Raw genomic sequence first — 19,873 nt, forward strand, 5'->3', positions numbered from 1 at the left:
TCTAGTACCATGGAAGTCATTCCCTCATGTCTTAGCAGATGTCCTATCATCCTGTCCCTTCTCCTTATCAGTGTTTTCCACATATTCCTTTCCTCTCCGAATCTGCGTAGAACCTCCTCATTCCTTGCCTTATCAGTCCACCTCATTTTCAACATTCGTCTATAGCACCACATCTCAAATGCTTCGATTCTCTTCTGTTCCGGTTTTCCCACAGTCCATGTTTCACTACCATACAATGCATTACTCCAGACGTACATCCTCAGAAATTTCTTCCTCAAATTAAGGCCGGTATTTGATATTAGTAGACTTCTCTTGGCTAGAAATGCCTTTTTTGCCATAGCGAGTCTGCTTTTGATGTCTTCCTTGCTCCGTCCGTCATTGGTTATTTTACTGCCTAGGCAGCAGAATTCCTTAACTTCACTGACTTCGTAACCATCAATCCTGATGTTAAGTTTCTCGCTGTTCTCATTTCTACTACTTATCATTACCTTCGTCTCTCTCCGATTTCCTCTCAAACCATTCTGTGTACTCATTAGACTGTTCATTCCGTTCAGCAGATCATTTAATTCTTCTTCACTTTCACTCAGGATAGCAATGTCATCAGCGAATCGTATCATTGATAACCTTTCACCTTGTATTGACGTGCTACAGACACGAAATTTAACCGACAGGAAGAACATGCTGTGATGTGCAAATGATTAGCTTTTCAGAGCATTCACAAAGGGTTGGCGCCGTTGGCGACACCTAGAACGTGCGGACATGAGGAAAGTTTCCAACCGATTTATCATACTCAAACGAAAGTTGACCGGCGTTGCCTGGTGACACGTAGTTGTGATGCCTCCTGTAAGGAGGACAAATGCGTACCATCACGTTTCCGACTTTGATAAACGTCGGATTGTAGCTTATCGTGATTGCGGTTTATCTTATCGCGACGTGGCTACTCGCGTTGGTCGAGATCCAATGCCTGTTAGCAGCATATGGAATCGATGGGTTCAGGAGGGTAATACGGAACGCCGTGCTGGATCCCAACGGCCTCGTATCCAAGCAGTCGAGATGACAGGCATCTTATCCGCATGGCTGTAACGCATCGTGCAGCCACGTCTCGATCCCTGAGTCAACAGATGGAGACGTTTGCAACACAACGACCATCTGCACGAACAGTTGGACGACGTTTGCAGCAGCACGGGCTATCAGCTCGGAGACCATGGCTGCGGTTACCCTTGACGCTGCATCACAGACAGGAGCGCCTGCGATGGTGTACGAAAGGCAAAACGTCATTTTTTCGGATGTATCCAGGTTCTGTTTATCTGTTTACAGCATCATCATGGTCGCAACAGTGTTTGGCGACATATAGGTGAACGCGCAAAGGGAGCGTGTATTCGTCATCGCCATACTGGCGTATCACCCGGCGTAATGGTATGGTGTGCCATTGGATACACGTGTCGGTCACCTCTTCTTCGCATTGACGGCCCTTTGAACAGTGGACGTTACATTTCCGATGTGTTACGATCCGTAGCTCTACCCTTCATTCGACCCCTGCGAAACCCTACATTTCAGCACGATAATGCACTACCGCATTTTGCTGCTCCTGTACGGGCCTTTCTGGATACAGAATATGTTCAACTGCTGCCCTGGCAAAGCACATTCTCCAGGTCTCTCACCAACTGAAAACGTCTGGTCAATGGTGGCCGAGCAACTGGCTCGTCACAATACGCCAGTGACTACTCTTGATGAATCGTGTTGAAGCTGCATGGGCAGCTGTAACTGTACACACCATCCAAGCTCTGTTTGACTCATTGCCCAGGCGTTATTAGGGCCAGAGGTGGTTGTTCTGGGTACTGATTTCTCAGGATCTACGCACCCAAATTTCGTGAAAATGTAATCACATGTCACTTCTAGTATAACATATTTGTGCAATGAATACGCGTTTATCATCTGCATTTCTTCTTGGTGTAGCAATTTTAAGGGCCAGTGGTGTAGAAAGCCGCGACCGAAGTGAACTATGAAAGACCTTTCCTTGGAATTCGCTCCGCGATCGTTCCGTTCATCTCGATGTACCGTTGCTTTGGACTCGTTAGTTCGCGAACGACCCATCTCTAGTGTGCACACAGGCGCTCTTGGGCAGATAAAGGCAGGGGTAGGGAAACTGCTGGCGCACAGGTAGTTAGATGGACCAGAGCGTATGCTACAGTTGTGTATACGAGTGCATATGGGTAGAGTTCGTCACACAGGGCCATAAATTAAAATGGCCGCCCGGTACGTGGCACAGGCTAACTGCAGTTTCCTACTGATGGGCACCCAGGAATTACACATTAATACCTTGATGTGAGGGCCTATACAACGGCGATGTACTTGAGGACAAAATTATGGAAATGGAAGAGGATGTAAATGAAGATGAAATGGGAGATACGATACTGCGTGAAGAGTTTGACAGAGCAATCAAAGACCTGAGTCGAAACAAGGCCCCGGAGTAGACAACATTCCATTGGAACTACTGACGGCCTTGGGGGAAACAGTCCTGACAAAACTCTACCATCTGGTGAGCAAGACGTATGAAACAGGCGAAATACCCTCAGACTTCAAGAAGAATATAATAATTCCAATCCCAAAGGAAGCAGTTGTTGACAGATGTGAAAATTACCGAACTATCAGTTTAATAAGCCACAGCTGCAAAATAATAACACGAATTCCTTACAGACGAATGGAAAAACTAGTAGAAGCCGACCTCGGGGAATATTCCCTAGAAATACTGGAACACGTGAGGCAATACTGACCCTACGACTTATCTTAGAAGAAAGATTAAGGAAAGGCAAATCTACGTTTCTAGCATTTGGAGACTTAGAGAAAGCTTTTGACAATGTTGACTGGAATACTCTCTTTCAGATTCTAAATAAAGGTGGCAGGGGTAAAATACAGGGAGCGAAAGGCTATTTACAATTTGTACAGAAACCAGATGGCAGTTATAAGAGTCGAGGGACATGAAAGGGAAGCTGTGGTTGGGAAGGGAGTAAGACAGGGTTGTAGCCTCTCCCCGATGTTATTCATTCTGTATATTGAGCAAGCAGTAATGGAAACAAAAGAAAAATTCGGAGTAGGTATTAAAATCCATGGAGAAGAAATAAAAACTTGGAGGTTCGCCGATGACATTGTAATTCTGTCAGAGACAGCAAAGGACTTAGAAGAGCAGTTGAATGGAATGGACAGTGTCTTGAAAGGAGCAAATAAGATGAACATCAACAAAAGCAAAATGAGGATTATGGATTGTAGTCGAATTAAGTCGGGTGATGCTGGGGGAATTAGGTTAGGAAATGAGATACTTAAAGTAGTAAAGGAGTTTTGCTATTTGGGGAGCAAAATAACTGATGATGGTCGAAGTAGAGAGGATATAAAATGTAGAATGGCAATGGCAAGGAAAGCATTTCTGAAGAAGAGAAATTTGTTAACATCGAGTATATATTTAAGTGTCAGGAAGTCATTTCTGAAAGTCTTTGTATGAAGTGTAGCCATGTATGGAAGTGAAACATGGACGATAAATAGTTTGGACAAGAAGAGAATAGAAGCTTTCGAAATGTGGTGCTACAGAAGAATGCTGAAGATTAGATGGGTAGATCACATAACTACTGAGGATGTATTGAATAGGATTGGGGAGAAGAGAAGTTTGTGTCACAACTTGACCAGAAGAAGGGATCGGTTTGTAGGACATGTTCTGAGGCATCAAGGGATCACCAATTTAGTATTAGAGGGCAGCGTGGAGGGTAAAAATCGTAGAGGGAGACCAAGAGATGACTACACTAAGCAGATTCAGAAGGATGTAGGTTGCAGTAAGTACTGGGAGATGAAGAAGCTTGCACAGGATAGAGTAGCATGGAGAGCTGCATCAAACCAGTCTCAGGACTGAAGACCACAACAACAACAACAACAACAACCTTGATGTGCGCTGAGGGTGAGTAATTTCATTTTCCATGTGCTTAACGCGTTGTAGCAAGCAGTTACCCACAGTGGCTGGCAACTGGTAATTAGTCTGAAATATGAACACGTACCTATACGGAGTATCAGCAGACAGATGCTAGACAGTGTGTGTGTGTGTGTGTGTGTGTGTGTGTGTGTGTGTGTGTGTGTGTGTGTGTTTTGTACGTACCTGTGAGAGCACCGGCCACCAGCGCTATAGCGAGGCTGTGCGCCAAAGCCAGCAGTTGGAACCCAGCCTGAGCCTGAGCAGACCGCCCCAGCAATGCAGAGGGAGAGCCGTCAGGTCCTTCATGAGGCTGAAACACAAGGTGATGTGTGAAGCCCTCAAAGCTATCGACTAGATTAACCAGGGTTCACTTCTCAAACCCTGAACTTAGTTATGGAGACTGATCTACACCCATGATCAAAAATTAAGGATAATGCTGATACATGGTGAAACAACACTCTGGTGGGCGGTTTGCGGGTTAAATCACCTCGGGGTATGACCATGCGGTGCATTTCCCCTGCGGTCGTCGCACGGTGGCGACGGCAGCAGTCTACATACTGCAGTACCCCCAGAATTTTACGAAAGTCTGGAGTCACTTTTGTTCCAGCCTTTTCGAACACACGTTATTTTATAGTGGGTTGTAGCATAAACAGATACACACTGCCGTAGAACGTTATTTGTGCAGGCTAACCGAGAAAGAAGAGCAAAACCGGGACAACAAGTGACGCGCTAGGTTGCAGCAAAGAGAGAAAAAAAAAAATCCGGCCCAGAATTCCGTGAACCAACTTCATGCGCGAAAAACATTGGTCATTGTTGTGTGTTGTGGAGAGACAACGGAAGAAAAAGTATGATTATTATTAATAGTGACTTGGTCTGGAGCAGACAGACATGTATATTAGTATTGTATCGTCGAGAAAAAATGTTATTTAATTTGGTTGAATTCAGTCATGTGCGAATGCCTTAAGAAAGTGTGGGCTTACTGTTTAATGTGGCAGTGAAATGGTGTATTGAATTTTGAATGTAGAATACGTTAACAGCAACTGAATTTTGAGAGAGACTTTATTTGGACTAGGTAATAGAATTTTGGAATAGTAAATGAGTTTTCACCTTCCTCAAAATATATAATCTTTGGAGAAGAGTTTGATGCAAGCAGAAGACACCGGAGCTGCGGGGAAGCTGAGCCTGTATCCGGCATTCAAGTACGTTCACACTGATAGTCTAAGGAGCGCGGTTCTAAGTTTTAGAGAAGATACAGCGGGGCACGGCAATACGCAGGTGCATATCAGAGTACGGCGCATCGAGTAAGTGTGCAGACGTTTTCAGACTTGCTGACGGTGGATGAGTGTTGAAAATGGCTCAAAGAACACGTTATGAGGGGTAGAATACTAGGGAGACTGGAGGCTGGTCAAATACAGCAGGTCGTAGCAGGGACCCTCCGTGTGCCACAGAGTGTAATCTCAAGATTATGGCAACGATTCCAGCAGACAGGAGACGTGTCCAGGCGCTACAGTAAGGGACGTCCACAGTGTCCAAGAGGTCTGCAAGATGACCGATATCTCACCATCAGTGCCCGCAGACAGCCCCGGAGTACTGCATGTCTTTGACAGACGAACTGCAACAGGTAAGGTGTATCGGGACGTACTGCAGGTAGCCTTGCTCGGAACTTTACCGCAGCCACTGGAACAGTTGACTCCAGACACACAGTCTACTGACGACTGAACAGACATGGTTTATTCGCCTGGAGACCTGCAAGGTGCATTCTACTGACCTCTGGTTACAGGAGAGTCCGTAAAGCCTGGTGTCAAGAACACAGTACATGGTCATTGGAACAGTGCTCCCAGGTTATGTTCACGGACAAGTCCAGGTATAGTCTGAATAGTGATTCTCAGCGGGTTTTCATCTGGCGTGAACCAGGAACCAGATACCAACCCCTTAATGTCCTTGAAAGGGACCTGTATGGAGGTCGTGGTTTGATGGTGTGGGGTGGGATTATGATTGGTGCACGTACACCCCTGCATGTGCTTGACAGAGAAACTGTAACAGGTCAGGTGTATCGGGACGTCATTTTGCTCCAGTCTGTCCGCCTCTTCAGGGGTGCAGTAGGTCCCACCTTCCTACTGAAGGATGATAACGCACGGCCCTCACCGAACTGCCATCGTGGAGGGGTACCTTGAAACAGAAGATATCAGGCGAATGGAGTAGTGTGCCTGTTCTCCAAACCTAAACCCCATCGAGCAGGCCTTGGAAGCTCTCGATCGATGTACCGCTGCACGTATTCAAACCCCTACGACAATTCAGGAGCTCCGACAGGCACTGGTTCAAGAATGGGAGGCTACACCCCAGCAGCTGTTCGACCACCAGATCCTGATGTCGGGGTACATGCACAAAAAACAGTGGCGTTTTGTAGTACATGTGATTCGCGACGGTTTTCCCAATTATCACCAACACCGTGAACTTACAGGTCTGTGTCGTGTGTGGTCCCCTATGCTATTAGCGCCAGTTTTGTGTAGTGCCGTGTTGTGTGGCACCACATTCTGCAGTTATCCTTAATTTGTGAGGATGAGTGTATGAAGCTATACAGGTTGCTCTAAAATTTTCCTTGCAAATTTTTAGGACTTGTTGAGGGGACTGAGTAGATAATATTTAGAATTGCAGCCCATGTCCGGAAACGTACCATTTCAATGTTACAATTGTTTGAAAACATATTGGTCACGTGATCACTTTCATCCTCACGTTCAGATAAAAGCAGAGCACTTTGAACGACTAGAGATTGTTGTTCTTCTTTGATGCAGCTCTCCATGCTACTCAATCCTGTGCAAGATTCTTCATCTCCCAGTACCTACTGCAACCTACATACTTCTGAATCTACTTTGTGTATTCATCTCTTGGTCTCCCTCTACGATTTTTACCTCCCCCCCCCCCCACACTCTACCTTCCAATAGCAAATTGGTGATGCCTCAAAAACTGTCCTATCAACTGATCCCTTCTTCTAGTCAAGTTGTGTCACTAATTTCTCTTCTCCCCAATCCTATTCAATACTTCCTCAGTAGTTATGTGATCTACCCATCTAATCTTCAGCATTCTTCTGTAGCACCACACTTCATAAGCTTCAATTCTCTTCTTGTCCAAACTATTTATCGTCCATGTTTCACTTCCATACATGGCTACACTCTATACAAATACTTTCAGAAATGACTTCCTAACACTTAAATCTATACTCGATGTTAACTAATTTCTCTTCTTCAGAAACGCTTTCCTTGCCATTGCCAGTCTACATTTTATATCATCTCTACTTCGACCATCATCAGTTATTTTGCTCCCCAAATAGCAAAACTCCTTTACTACTTTAAGTGTCTCATTTCCTAATCTAATACCCTCAACATCACCCGACTTAATTCGACTAAATTCCATTATCCTCGTTTTGCTTTTGTTGGTGTTCATCTTATATCCTCCTTTCAAGTCACTATTTATTCCTTCCAACTGCTTTTCCAGGCCCTCTGCTGTCACTGACAGAATTACAATGTCATCGTCAAACCTCAAAGTTTTTATTTCTTCTACATGGATTTTAATTCCTACTCCAATATTTTTCTTTGGTTTGCTTTACTGCTTGCTCAATATACAGATTGAAAAACATCGGGGATGAGCTACAACCCTGTCTCACTCCCTTCCCAATCATCGCTTCACTTTCATGCCGCTCGACTCTTATAACTGCCATCTGGTTTCTGTACAAATTGTAAATAGCCTTTCGCTCCCTGTGTTTTACCCCTGCCACCTTCAGAATTTGAAAGATTGTATTCCAGTCAACATTGTCAAAAGCTTTCTCTAAGTCTACAAATGCTAGAAACGTAGGTTTGCCCTTCCTTAATCAAGCTTATAAGGTAAGTCGTAGGGTCAGTATTGCCTCACGTGTTCCAATATTTCTACGGAATCCAAACTGATCTTCCCCGAGGTCGGCTTCTACCAGTTTTTCCATTCGTCTGTGGCGAATTCGTGTTAGTATTTTGCAGCTGTGACTTATTAAACTGATAGTTCGGTAATTTTCGCGTCTGTCAACATCTGCTTCTTTTTGAAGCCTGTCTCATAGCAGATGGTAAAGTTTTGTTAGGTCTGGCTCTCCCAAGGCTAGAGACAGGGCGCTCATTTTCACAGGACATGTACATTAGTATATTCTGCAGAAATGATTAGCTTTGAAATCTGCCTACAGAGCTCGTTGTGACTGTAGGCCGAAAGTAATGGACATGTGTGACATGAGCAGACATATGCGTGAACCATACCGCTAAATCAGTGAGTGTGAAAGGTTGCGCATTATTGGCATGAGAGAACGTGGTACATCCATCCGGAAAATTGATCCCCCTATGGAACGAAGTGTTCGGCAATGCAATGGTTGTGTGCAGAATGGTTCCCGGAAGGACATAGAATGAAATGAAATGGGTCAGGTTGGACCACCCAGACCACCCAACCTCATCCGTATGGCATTGCAGGACAGATCTGGGTCCTCCTCGGCTCTGGCGCAACTGTGGAACTAACACATCGTACACTATCAGGAGTGGCAGACCGTCGCCGTTTATTACCACACGGGTTACGTGCGCATCACCCACTTCTCTGGCTACCTTTCACCAACCTGAAGAAACATGCTACAGGGCAATAGAGTACGGAACGACGTCACTGGGTACGGCAATGGCATCTTGTAGTGTTTTTGGACGAATCCAGGTTCTGTTTGTTTGAAAATGATGGCCGCATTTTGGTTCGCCACAGACAGGGCATTCGCAAAACACACACAGCGCCAACTTAAGCCCTTATGGTGTGGGGTGCTACTGGCTACAACAACAAATGACAACTGACGAATGTCCAGGGCACTGAGAGGAGTGTGACCTACGTTAATGACACCCTGCGACCTGTAGTCGTAGCCTTTCCTCGCAACACCACATACTCCATTTTTAGCAAGACAATGCACGACCACATTATGCTGAACGAACACCTGCCTTGGTGGTGTCGTAGCCTTTCCTCGCAACACCACATACACCATTTTTCAGCAAGACAATGCACGACCACATTATGCTGAACGAACACCTGCCTTGGTGGTGTCGTAGCCTTTCCTCGCAACACCACATACACCATTTTCCAGCAAGACAATGCACGACCACATTATGCTGAACGAACACCTGCCTTGGTGGTGTCACAGGAAGTCAGCCTTTTGCCCTGGTCCGCCAGATCACCAGACTTGTCGCCAATCGAAAATGTGCGGAATGTGGTTAAATGACTGGTGCAGCGCTGTGACCCAATGCCAACCACCACAGATGAATCCAGAATGAGATTTTCACTCTGCAGCGGAGTGTGCGCTGATATGAAACTTCCTGACAGATTAAAACTGTATGCCGGAACGAGACTCGAACTCGGGACCTTTGCCTTGTGGGCAACTTAACTGAAGCTCTCCTGCGAACCTAGCTCACAGTTTTAATCTGCCAGGAAGTTTCATATCAGCGCACACTCCGCTGCAGAGTGAAAATCACATTCTGGAAACATCCCCCAGGCTGTAGCTAAGCCATGTCTCCGCAATATCCTTTCTTTCAGGAGTGCTAGTTCTGCAAGGTTCGCAAGAGAGCTTCTGTTAAGTTTGGAAGGCAGGAGACGAGGTACTGACAGAAGTAAAGCTGTAAGGACGGGACTTGAGTCGTGCCTGGGTAGGTCAGTTAGTAGAGCACTTGCCCGCGATAGGCAAAGGTCCCGAGTTCGAGTCACGTTCCGGCACACAGTTTTAATCTGCCAGGAAGTTTCACCACAGATGAAGTTTGGCAACAGGTGAGTGCAGTAGGAATGGCTATGCCACAGGACGCCATTCGCGCTTGACACGCATCGATTTTATCATGTGTGGAACAAGCTAACACGGCACATGCGGACCCTGTGTCTACTAGGCAACAGGACACATGCTGAACAGAGGTGACTGAAAGGCTGGTCATTTCTGCAAAAGATACTAATGTACATGTCCTGTGAACATGAACGTCCTGTCTTCAGTGATTGAAGGTTTTACTTTTTTGCTGAACGTGAGTGTGCAAGTAATTTATGAGGCGTGACCTAGTACCTTACTTGTTTTAAAATTTCACACATTAATAACCAAAGAAATGAAACATGATCAGTTTTCCCAAACTACTCCAATTGCACTACGGCCGTCCAGCGTCTCCTCTGACACCTTCTGACAGTGAAAGTACCCCTTTCTCGAAGCCATTGCGTAATTGCGGGGAAAAGGGAACGCGATGGAGCAGGACGTTAGGGTAATGACATGGGTTCTCATTCATTTTATTGTCTACTCAGTCCCTTCTACAAGTCCCACAAGTTTCTGAGAGGAATTTTAGAACACCCTGTAGAGGGTGGGCATAATGAAACTCATGCAGAATCTAATTCATCTTAAAATATGAAAACCAACTCACGTCTCCTGCAACCGAGGTGGATATTATAAGTTGGATTGCCTATCTTGTGATTCAGTAAATACACTACTGGCCATTAAAATTGCTACACCAAGAAGAACGCAGATGATAAACGTGTATTCATTGGACAAATGTATTATACTGGAAGTGACTTGTGATTACATTTTCACGCAATTTGGATGCATAGATCGTGACAAATCACTAGCCAGAACAACCACCTCTGGCCGTAATAACGGCCTTGATACGCCTGGGCATTGAGTCAAACATAGCTTGGATGGCGTTTACAGGTACAGCTGCCCATGCAGCTTCAACACGATACCACAGTTCATAAAGAGTAGTGACTGGCGTATTGTGAAGAGCCAGTTGCTCGGCCACCATTGAGCACACGTTTTCAATTGGTGAGAGACCTGGAGAATGTGCTGACCAGGGCAGCAGTCGAACATTTTCTGTATCCAGAAAGGCCCGTATAGGACCTGCAACATGCGGTCGTGCATTATCCTGCTGAAGTGTAGAGTTTCGCAGGGATCGAGTGAAGGGTAGAGCCACGGGTCGTAACACATCTGAAATGTAACGTCCACTGTTCAAAGCGCCGTCAATGCGAACAAGAGGTGACCGAGACGTGTAACCATTGGCACCCCATACCATCATGCCGGGTGATACGCCAGTACGGCGATGACGAATACACGCTTCTAATGTGCGTTCACCGCGATGTCGCCAAACACGGATGCGACCATCATGATCCTGTAAACAGAACCTGGATTCATCCGAATAAATGACGTTTTGCCATTCGTGCACCCAGGTTCGACGTTGAGTACACCATCGCAGGCGCTCCTGTCTGTGATGCAGCGTCAAGGGTAACCGCGTCTTGCAAACTTCCCCATCTATTGACTCAGTGATCGAGACGTGGCTGCACGATCCGTTACAAAACAATGGTTCAAATGGCTCTGAGCATTATGGGACTTAACTTCTGAGCTCATCAGTCCCCTAGAATTTAGAACTACTTAAACCTAACTAACCTAAGGACATCAGACACATCCATACCCGAGGGAGGATTCGAACCTAAGACCGTAGCGGTCGCGCGGTTCCAGACAGTAGTGCATAGAACCGCTCGGCCACACCGACCGTCCGATCCGTTACAGCCATTCGGACAAGATGCCTGTCACCTCGACTGCTAGTAATACGAGGCCGTTGGGCTCCAGCACGGCGTTCCGTATTACCCTACTGGACCCACCGATTCCATATTCTGGAATCTCGACCAACGCGATCAGCAGTGTCACAATACGATAAACCGCAATCGTGATAGGCTACAATCCGATCTTTAGCAAAGTCGAAAACGTGATGCTACGCCTTTCTCCTGCCGGTCAACTGCTGTTTGTGTATGAGAAATCGGTTGGAAACTTTCCTCATGTCAGCACGTTGTAGGTGTCGCCACCGGTACCAACCTCGTGTGAATGCTCTGAAAAGCTAATCATTTGCATATCACAGCATCTTCTTCGTGTCGGTTAAATTTCGCGTCTGTAGCACGTCACCTTCGTGGTGTAGCAATTTTAATGACCAGTAGTGTATTTGCCATGTCGTGCCATCCTGGGAGAAGACAAAATTTCGGCTTAGCAGTCGGTATTTGTAGAGAAATAGGACTGTTAACGAAGAGTTCAAAAGTGGCTCTAAGAACTACGAGGTCATCACTCCCCTAGAACTTAGAACTACTTAAACCTAACTAACCGAAGGACATCACACACATTCATGCCCGAGGCAGGATTCGAATCTGCGACCACAGGAGCTGCGCGGTTCCGGTCGAAGGCGCCTAGAATCTCTCGGCCACAGCGGCCGGCTAACGAAGAGTGTCTGCGTACTTACGATCAGCCATAGTGACAATATCGCAGACTGCCAAGACACAGCAGACGTATTTACATCTCTTTGTATTACGTATAGGACATCCAATGACACGCATCTACCTGTACTAAAGGTACAAGGCGACAATTATTGAACTATATGAAAAAAAAATACTAAATTAGATACAAACTACGGGGTGCACGCACTTTATTCAACAGTAAACCACACTACAGATATTCGTAATTAGGTTATGACATCTTCAATATGTCTGTCATCATTGGTGTTGACGTGGTACAGACAAATAGCGAAATTCCGCATGACCCGCTGCAGTGACGGAATATCTAGGACCAATAGAGGCCCGTGCCACCGTCCTCTCGGTACCCCAGAGCCAGAATGCGGTTTTCGAAGTGCTGCTCCAGGACATCAAACACTGCCCTGCTGCGATGGGGTCGAGCTCAGTCTTCCACGAGCCGCATCTTGTCGAAATAAAGGTCACTTCGCGTAATAGGGATGAAACCAGCTTCAAAAATCCTCACGTACCGTTCGGTAGTCACCCTGCCATCAAGAAATGTCGCAGCGATTGTACCGCGACTGGACATTGCACATCACAAATTCACTAGTTATGGGTAAAGAGACGTCTCGATCGTGAAATGCGGATTCTCAGGCCCCCAAATGCACCGATTTTGCTTATTGACGAACCCATCCAAATGAAAGTGGGCTTCGTCACTAAACCAAACCATACTCCGCATACTAATTTCTATGATCGCCGCGGCCAACTGTGCAGTTTGAACATCCTAACGCAAAGCGTTCAGAAGTTATGATGATTTTATTTCATATAGTTCAATAATTGTCACACTGTAAGTGTCACATTGCGTCATAACTCTTAATAAATGTTATCGGTTATTTTTTATTGTGTTGCCGCATTTCTGTTCTAGTGGCACACTGTGAGGCAAGGAAGTTGATAGTGATAACGTGGAGTCTGTCACCTTTTGTTGAACAATAGTAGGGACTACGTTTTGTACTACCAGATATATTTGGGCTCAGTTAATAGTAACTTGCAGTTTAACATCCTCAACATTAATGCTAAACTAGCTTGAGGAGCTTTGAAATGTTAAAGATAGAAGTCGAGAAATCGAGGAATAATATAAATATCAGAATGTAGATCCTTTAGCTGCACCGCAAAGACTGAATGAGACCTGAGACCGTCTCCAGGGAGAGTTTGAAAAATGGAGCAGATGCAACTGAAAAACGATACACAAACTCGTGACGAACATTTGGAACGAAGAACGCATGCCAGCTAATTAGAGAGAATCCATTATACTAAAAGTCGATAAAAAAGAGACTAAACAAGAGCGCAGAAAAATAAAGCCTTCATTTATCATACAATAAAAGTGTTCTCCAAGATTCTGAAGCAAAGACTGGAAAAGTATTTAAAAGAGGGAATATAGTAGATGAGAAACAAGGAGGATCGATCCATCACTGATTTTTCTACGGAAAGAATCCATATCAAAATACTGGGAATACAACAATGGCCAAATTTGTCAGTTCATCTTAAGAGGGCCTGCGGTAGCACAAACAGAGAAAAGATCTCGGAGAACATGCAGAAGCTTGGAATATTAAAGAAGATTACAAATCGTCTAAAAGGAACACTGGCAGTCTCAAAAGCGATAGTGGAAACAGACAGAGAGCATTCGATGGCTTTTGATCTAAAATCAGAAGTCCGGCAAGGATATGTAATATGAACACTCTTGTTCAACTTATTGACACTGGAAGTTTTCGAGGCAGCAAGTCAAGCAGAAGAAATAAAAAGTGGTTCAAATGGCTCTAAGCACTATGGGACTTAGCATCTGAGGTCATCAGTCGCCTAGAACTTAGAACTAATTAAACCTAACTAACCTAAGGACATCACACACACATCCATGCCCTAGGCAGGATTCCAACCTGCAGCCGTAGCAGTCGCGTGGTTCTGGACTGAAGCGCCGAGAACCGCTCGGCCACTGAGGCTGGCAGAGAGAAAAAAACGGGGGAATATAACAGAATGTAATAGTCTTTGCCGATGATTCAGCGTTAATCTTTCAAAATGTGATGACCTGAAAGTATTGCCAAGAAAGCTGTTTAAAAAAAAACCAAAGGATGTTGGATTAGAGGTAACTGACTAGAAAACTCTTGAGGGTGGGAAGGAATTACGAGACAAAAAGATAGGAAATCATGCGGCTTGATAACCATATGTTTGAAGTCCTAGAAGATAAATATATGGTGGCAGGGGGGGGGGGGTGAAGTAAACAACAGAAATTATGAAAAACAAAAAATAAATGCGATGATCAAAGAGGCATCAATAGCGTCTCATATTCACGACACGATTTACTGTCACCCATTTTTTTTTTTCAAGAGGAACCAAAGCCGGCATGTATAAAACTCTATGGAGCAGATATATGGAGAATAGAAAGATATGCAGACAAAAAGAAGAAAGGCTCTTGAAACTAAAATCCTGCGATAATTATCAGCACCGATTTTTGAGGAAGGAGAATGATGAAGAAGAAAGTACAGAGAGCTCAGGGAGAGGTGTATAATGAAATAGATATTGCAGAAGCCAAGACAAGGGGACTGAGATGGACTGTCCACGTTTACAAAAAAGGATGGATCAAAACTGATAGCCAGAGAAGTGTCAGAGAGAATACCTGAAGGACGAAGACTTTACAGACCGAAAATAAGATGGAGAGACCAGGTGGGCAAGCTCCTTCAGATACTTGGAACAAGGTACGTTTTGGCTGGGTCAAAAACCGATTGTGGTTTGTGGGGCCAGGAGAGTAAGTAAGTAAACTAGCGACCCAGCCGGGATTCGCTACAGCTGGACAACTTGTTTATAATATACAGGACGTTTCACAACTATTCGTTAAAATTAATCAAGAAAGCTGAGAAGATGGAGACAAATATAGTTACTATACGTATAGTCCGTGATGTAATTTCGGATGACAGCTTACACAGAGGGTAAGTTTAGCTTGTTACTTACAGCAGGAGCATTCACTGGAACTTGTTGAATGCGTAACCACTAGCCTGTATGCATGCAGTACATCTTCAGACCTTTATTGCGCCCATTTGAATAATCCTGGCATGTCCGAAATGGTACCAGGAGCGATGGCAATTCTAGCGACGAGGTCTTCTTTTGTTTCCACAGTGGTATCAAACACCAGCTGGCTCTGAGCACTATGGGACTTAACATCTATGGTCATCAGTCCCCTAGAACTTAGAACTACTTAAATCTAACTAACGTGAGGACAGCACACAACACCCAGCCATCACGAGGCAGAGAAAATCCCTGGCCCCGCCGGGAATCGAACCCGGGAACCCGGAAACACCAGCTGCTTCATGTGCTCCCAGAGGAAGAAATCCGGGCATGTGAGGTTAGGTGACCTGCGCAGACGATCCACATGGCAACCTCGTCCGATTCATTGACCCTCGAAGGTGGTTGTCTGATGATTCCCCACAGCAAAGCTGGAATGGGCTAGCGCCCCATCGTGCTAGAAGTACGAAGTGTGACTGGAAAGTTTTAAGAATCTGCTACTGCTTACTGGTTTGGCGGGCAGGTACACGGAGGGTGGGAAGCGAGTCATTGCCTTGTCCTTGAAGGCCCTTTGACAGGAAACTGCGATTCCTTCATTCAGTTCGTTGTGGCAGCTGGTTGAGTGCGGGTCTGTTAGGACTTGTTTCCGGATTCTGTCTGTGTGAAAATGGATGTAAAAACGAAAAAACGAATTTGTGTGAAATCTTGTTTTAAACCCGAGAAATGAGCTTCTGTAGCTTACGAACTATAAAAAACAGCTTTTGGAAATAATTGTATGAGCCAGTCAAATGTTTTTGACTTGTTCAACAGATTTAAAAATCGCCACAAATCATTTAAAAATGAACCACGGCCCGGCAGTCCTTCCACCTCAAAAACGAATGAAAGTGTTGTGAATGTTCGCGACTTAGTGCGCTCTGATCGTAGGCTTGGCTGATGAACTTAATTTAAGTTTCTGTGGAGTTCAGGCAATTTTATCTGAACATTTGAACACGTGTCGTGTGTCCGCAAAATTTATTCCAAAAGTGTTGTCAAGTGACCAGAGACAATACCGACTTGAAGTGTGCCAAACACTGATTAATGTGACTACAAATGACCCAGAATTGTGAAATACACTCCTGGAAATTGAATTAAGAACACCGTGAATTCACTGTCCCAGGAAGGGGAAACTTTATTGACACATTCCTGGGGTCAGATACATCACATGTTCACACTGACAGAACCACAGGCACATAGACACAGGCAACAGAGCATGCACAATGTCGGCACTAGTACAGTGAATATCCACCTTTCGCAGCAATGCAGGCTGCTATTCTCCCATGGAGACGATCGTAGAGATGCTGGATGTAGTCCTGTGGAACGGCTTGCCATGCCATTTCCACCTGGCGCCTCAGTTGGACCAGCGTTCGTGCTGGACGTGCAGACCGCGTGAGACGACGCTCCATCCAGTCCCAAACATGCTCAATGGGGGACAGATCCGGAGATCTTGCTGGCCAGGGTAGTTGACTTACACCTTCTAGAGCACGTTGGGTGGCACGGGATACATGCGAATGTGCATTGTCCTGTTTGAACAGCAAGTTCCCTTGTCGGTCTAGGAATGGTAGAACGATGGGTTCGATGACGGTTTGGATGTACCGTGCACTATTCAGTGTCCCCTCGACGATCACCAGAGGTGTACGGCCAGTGTAGGAGATCGCTCCCCACACCATGATGCCGGGTGTTGGCCCTGTTTGCCCCGGTCGTATGCAGTCCTGATTGTGGCGCTCACCTGCACGGTGCCAAACACGCATACGACCATCATTGGCACCAAGGCAGAAGCGACTCTCATCGCTGAAGACGACACGTCTCCATTCGTCCCTCCATTCACGACTGTCGCGACACCACTGGAGGCGGGTTGCACAATGTTGGGGCGTGAGCGGAAGACGGCCTAAAGGTGTGCGGGACCGTAACCCAGCTTCATGGAGACGGTTGCGAATGGTCCTCGCCGATACCCCAGGAGCAACAGTGTCCCTAATTTGCTGGGAAGTGGCGGTGCGGTCCCCTAAGGCACTGCGTAGGATCCTACGGTCTTGGCGTGCATCCGTGCGTCGCTGCGGTCCGGTCCCAGGTCGACGGGCACGTGCACCTTCCGCCGACCACTGGCGACAACATCGATGTACTGTGGAGGCCTCACGCCCCACGTGTTGAGCAATTCGGCGGTACGTCCACCCGGCCTCCCGCATGCCCACTATACGCCCTCGCTCAAAGTCCGTCAACTGCACATACGGTTCACGTCCACGCTGTCGCGGCATGCTATCAGTGTTAAAGACTGCGATGGAGCTCCGTATGCCACGGCAAACTGGCTGACACTGACGGCGGCGGTGCACAAATGCTGCGCAGCTAGCGCCATTCGACGGCCAACACCGCGGTTCCTGGTGTGTCCGCTGTGCCGTGCGTGTGATCATTGCTTGTACAGCCCTCTCGCAGTGTCGGGAGCAAGTATGGTGGGTCTGACACACCGGTGTCAATGTGTTCTTTTTTCCATTTCCAGGAGTGTAGGTTATTACAGATGATGTATATGTATATGGATATGATCCGGAAACCAAAGAGCAGTATTCGCATTGAAAGACTTCAGGTTCACCACGACCGAAAAAAGCACAACAAAGTCGGTCGAGGGCGAAGACAATGTTGCTAACTTTTTTCGGCTCTACCGGTATTGCGCATCATGAATTTACCCATGGAGTATAGACAATTAACCAGGAATACTAAAAATGTGTCCCTGAAAGTTTGCGCGAAAAGGTGCAGAAGCAAATCACTGCATTGTGGAAAGACCACACGATCATAATGCTCCGGCTGATCGTGTCTTCTCCATCGTTGGATTTTTTACCAAAATCAAAATTCCTGTGCTTCCACAACCACCATATTCCCATGATTTGGCCCCTGCGGACTTCTGCCTCTTTCCTAAACAGAAATTTTCACTGAAATGGAAGCGATTTGACTCGATTGAAGACATCCATGCAAATACGGAGAGTGTCCTTAACATACTTCAGGAATGTTTCCAAAAGTGGAAACACCGTTGGAGTTGGTGTGTTAAATCAAAATGGGACTATTTTGGAGGAGATGCATCACAGTAGCGTGTAAGTACCACCATTGTACAATTACAAGCCCATTCTTGAAACTTTCCAATCACACCTCATACGTTCTTTGTCTAAAACTCAGAGGTACATCCTCAGCTGTTCTGGCAGCACACGTTTCACAAAAGTGCGATATCTCTGGCCTTTAAGCAAGAATGGAAGGATGCATGGCACAATTAACTTATTCCCGACAATTCAGACCCACGCGTCAACACCGAATCGCTGCTGGGGAGCATGAGATCAATTACCTCGTGGATTCACATGTCTCTAAACATGTGAACTCCAGATATCTGAATTTCAGCACACATTTACAATCAGGCACCGCCGACACAACAGCTTACGTCAGCACCGCTAACAGAATATTTCCTAACATTACGATTGACTTCAGAGACCAAACATTCCTTGTCGAAATACATTTGTTTTGATGTTCTCTATCTCTTGTACTAATGTGGACGATAATTTCGGGAGACCCTGTATAATGATATATGTGTACATCCCTCGGAAATCATTCCAATCAATCCATTAGTGAAAATCATATCATCTACATTAATTTCTGAAATTTCCATTCACGTACAGAGAGGAAAACTCGGCGAGATACTTTGTAATCCGTTTAGGCAGGAAATAGGACTCGCAAGGTTAGCCGAGAGCGTTAATGCGCTGTTTCGGGTAGGCGCACAGGCCCCAAATCGTATCCGCCTGGCGTGCTGGCCAACCTGTATTTGGTTTTTAGGTGGTTTTCCACATCCCACTAGGTGAATACTGGGCTGCTCCCCACATCCCACTTCAGTTACACGACTCACAGACATCTGAAACACGTTCACACTATGCCGGCCGGTGTGGCCGTCCGGTTCTAGGCGCTTCTAGGTTCGAATCCTGCCTCGGGCATGGATGTGTGTGATGTCCTTAGGTTTACGTAGTTCTAAGTTCTAGGGGACTGATGACCACAGATGTTAAGTCCCATAGTGCTCGGAGCCATTTTTGAACGTTCACACAATTTCGTGGTTCCCACTAGACGGAGAAAGCTCGGATACACTGATTCCGTCCTGGAGGGTTCAGGGTGGCGGCAGGAAGGGCATCTGGTCACCCCTTTAAATTAATGGTGCCAAATACGATTGTATCAATGCCGACCCTGCGAAAACTGCGGGACAAAGGCATAAGTGAAAGACGTACAGGCAGGAAATAGCAAGGAAAGCGGGTAGAAAAAACCATAAACAAATTGTAACACAAATAGAGAATGGCCGAAGGCTCACGGATCCCTGTGAATGAAATGAAGAAAACAATTAAGGCGATCAAAAAGTATTCGTTTCAGGACGTTGCTGCAGCGTATATCATCCAGAACACTATGACCACCGATTTACTATCGATATAAACCCAGCGTGACGATAGGAGCGTCATCTGGCGAGGAATGACTATTGGACACACGCACGGTCCACCAGTGAACTTGCTGTCCAAGTCTAGAATAGAGAAGGTGCCCGATGTATCTTAATTTGAC

General features: G+C 45.9%; 1 protein-coding gene across 2 annotated transcripts in view; it reads right to left on the reverse strand.

The window, feature by feature from the left end:
- LOC126291735 (ammonium transporter Rh type B) overlaps window positions 1–19,873 on the reverse strand; it is a 221,925-nt gene that overhangs the window by 16,270 nt on the left and 185,782 nt on the right. For both annotated transcript variants that reach the window (XM_049985408.1, XM_049985407.1), the window contains exon 9: window positions 4,139–4,265. In XM_049985408.1, coding sequence (XP_049841365.1) covers window positions 4,139–4,265 — 127 coding nt within the window. The remainder of the gene's footprint in view (window positions 1–4,138; window positions 4,266–19,873) is intronic.

Source organism: Schistocerca gregaria, chromosome 9, assembly GCF_023897955.1.
Source record: "Schistocerca gregaria isolate iqSchGreg1 chromosome 9, iqSchGreg1.2, whole genome shotgun sequence".
Lineage (NCBI taxonomy): Eukaryota > Metazoa > Arthropoda > Insecta > Orthoptera > Acrididae > Schistocerca > Schistocerca gregaria.